General features: G+C 63.9%; 1 protein-coding gene across 1 annotated transcript in view; it reads right to left on the reverse strand.

Annotated features, from left to right (window-relative positions):
* Positions 1-3,033, reverse strand: part of PTPRS (protein tyrosine phosphatase, receptor type S) — a 59,082-nt gene that overhangs the window by 45,059 nt on the left and 10,990 nt on the right. Inside the window, exon 4 of the mRNA XM_023538594.1 lies at positions 1,531-1,641. Coding sequence (XP_023394362.1) covers positions 1,531-1,641 — 111 coding nt within the window. The remainder of the gene's footprint in view (positions 1-1,530; positions 1,642-3,033) is intronic.

The following is a 3,033-nucleotide window of genomic DNA, read 5'->3' on the forward strand; positions in this document are numbered from 1 at the left end:
ACCAACAACATCTACATTTGCCTTCCACGATTCTCTTTTTAAATTCAATTTGGGGGCGTCCGAGACCCAGGCAAAGACTGGGAAGCTGTACCCCCAAAGGGAAGGCAGTTCGTGCCGGAGACCCCGCCTCCGGCGGGCTGAGGACGCAGCGGCCCCCCTCCCTGGACGTGCCCTGGCTAGAGGTCCCGCCCCCGCCCTGCCCATGCCTGCCGGACATTCTCCTTGAGCTCTGCCAGACTCGCACACCCCCATCCTGGGTGTTTGCAGAGAAATAAGCCGGTTAGACGAAGACCAGTGGGCTGGCCTCGTGGACACGCTACGACTCACCAGAGGTGCCGAGGCAGCAGGCAGGTGTGTGCTCCCCGCCCGCCCGCCCGAGTCCCTGTCCCCTCCCTCAAGCAGCCTCCTCCTCAGAGACAAGATGCAGAACCCAAGGTGCAGCACCGAGGAGCTGCTTCGGGCCAGGGGGGCTGCGGCGGGGAGGAGCCGCCTGGCCTCCGGGTGCAGAGTGGCGGGGCCGGGTGCGGCCACCAGGGACGCTGGGGCCTGGAGGAGGGGTGTGACGAAATCACGTGCCCACAGCCAATCGGGACAGCCCTGGGGTCTGAATGGGTCCTGGCAGGCAGAAGCTGTTTCTACCACAGATCTGATCAGAAACACCGGATGGGAGGCGGGAGGCGGAGGGGCGGGAATGGCGGAGGAGAGGGCAGATTAAAATTCCTGAAAGGACCGAAGAGAAGCAACACGGGAGGAGAGGGGGTTGACAGAGGCATCTGGGAGCAGGGGGAGCCCCCCCGGGGCCTCCGAGGGGACACCAAGGGCCCCAGAGGGAAGTGTGCAGACACTTCCCAGGGCTTCCTCGGGTGGGCGGGGGTGTGAGGCGAGGACCCCACGGCCCTGGGAAGGACAAGCACGGCTGGCCTGACAGAGCCAGGCCCCAGGGTACAGGTGCCTGCTATGGCCCTGGCCTCGCGCTGGCCTACACGAGTCCTTTCTGGGACCGCAGGGGCCGGCAACGAGGGTCAGCCTCCAAGACCCCACCCCGACTCTCAGATGGAGGGCGCTGGAGGAGGGGCGGTGAGGCGAGAGCCACGAGGCCACGGATTTCGGAGAAGCGAAGCGAGCACATGACAGGGGGAGGCACGCACGACACACCACAGAAGAAGCTGACTCGGGCGGGCGGGGTGGGGCCGAGGCCTGCAGGCTCCCCGGGCCCTGCAGGCTCAAGACTGACCCCCACTCCCAGCCCTGCCCCGTCCCCTCCTGCCGCCCCCTCCCCAAGTCCTGCAGCCCACTGGGTGTCCAGCACAAGGCACAGGGGTGGGGAAGGGTCAAGCTGCCCCCATTTATAGGCAAAGAAACCGAGGTCCGGAGAGAGACACTGCCCAGCCCACGTCCGGCCTCGACCGGGCAGGGGGCCTCCTGCTTGGGTCTGCAGGGGACGGGGGAGCCCGGAGGCTATGAGCCCGAGGGGAGATGGGGACGGGGCGGGGCGGGTCCCTGCCTCGACCTGGACTCGGCGTTCCCTACCTCGCACGTAGAGGTTGGCGGGTGACGAGTAGCGCACCCCCGCACTGTTGGTGGCCACACACTCGTATTTGCCCTGGTCGGTCTCCTCGCTGCTCTCGATCTGCAGAGCCCCTGTGGGGAGAGGCGAGAAGGCTCGGCCAGTCAGGGGAGGCCCGGGGGAGGCCCCGGAGGGCTGTCCCAGAGTCCTGTCAGGCCTGTCTTCCGTTCTGGCTGGGCCGGAGAGGTGGACAAAAGAGATGAGTTAGCCCAGAAGCCCCAGCTGGGCTGGGGCCTCCCTGGCCCACCGGGCCTAGCCCCACACCAGCCTGAACGCACCATGCTCCCCCCAAAACCCTCCACTGTCACTGTGAAAGCAGCTGGTCACGGGGCTGGGGCTTCAGAAACAACTGCCGAGTCGACCTGTGGGCTGGCAGGGCGTGCGCCATGAAGGCGTGCCTGCAAAGCCCCGGCAGGCGCTCTCCAGGTCAAGGGCAAAGAGCAGGTTGGCACCTGCAACGCCAGTGCTCATTCCGGAGACCCCGGGACCTCAGGTGCCACCACGAGTGACGTGCAGAATCAGGGCCTGCAGAGCTCAAAGGTCAACGGACACAGAGCCGTGTTCCCTCAAGGGTGCTGGAAATTCCAGGACAGGGTCATCCCAGTGACTGTTAAAGTGAAGGGTGTCGTGTCTGAATCACAGGCGTCGGGACCTCGGTATGTGCCGCTAACTGAAAAGGGATCTGAACTCCCCAGCGATTTCGGGTCGCCGGAGCCGGACGCCCTTCCCCGAGCCATCTGCAGTCCCCCCTTCAGCCCCGTCCGTGGTGCTCACGGGTGCAGAGGGGGGTTTTCGAAAGGGTCTAGAAGCAACGGTCTGAATGGGAGGCTCCGAGACCCACGGAGGAGGCCAGAGGCTGGGGCCTCCAGTGTGTCTGGAGTCGCAGGCGGGGACCAAAGAACCTGTTCGTCACGAGAGAATAACGATCTGAAGAAGAGGCCAGTCCCTCAGGCGTATTTCAGGGCCAAGTCACAGCTCTCGGCCTGTGACGAAACTATAACAGGGCCACTTTCCCTTTGGGGATGTTTGAAGTCACAGGCCTGGGTCAGACCCCACTTCCCATGAACATATAAGAATGAAGGAAACTTCTCGAGAAAACATTTGGAAACACAGGCCTCGATCCAGCACTACGGCACCCGTGAGTAAATGAGAACAGGACACCCGATACCACGAGCCTGGGGGAAAATCCTCGTTTTCACAAACAAACAAAGATGAGCGAACTTCTCTAAGTACATTTGAAACCTCGGGCCTCGGTACGATATCTGAGTGCCCGCGAATAAAGGAAAATGAGGTGAAGGTGTCTACACGCGTGCCTGGGACACTGCTCTCCAGGGCTGCGGACAAGGGCTCTGCCTCCACCTGACATTCCCAGCTTTCCCGCCCCCAAGCGTCTGGGGAGGCAGGCAGGCGTTACTGCGGAGGCCCAGAGAGGGCAGGGAGGCAGCTCCGGGCCACACAGCGCTGCC

This window comes from Pteropus vampyrus, unplaced genomic scaffold (assembly GCF_000151845.1).
Source record: "Pteropus vampyrus isolate Shadow unplaced genomic scaffold, Pvam_2.0 Scaffold226, whole genome shotgun sequence".
In the NCBI taxonomy this organism is placed as follows: domain Eukaryota; kingdom Metazoa; phylum Chordata; class Mammalia; order Chiroptera; family Pteropodidae; genus Pteropus; species Pteropus vampyrus.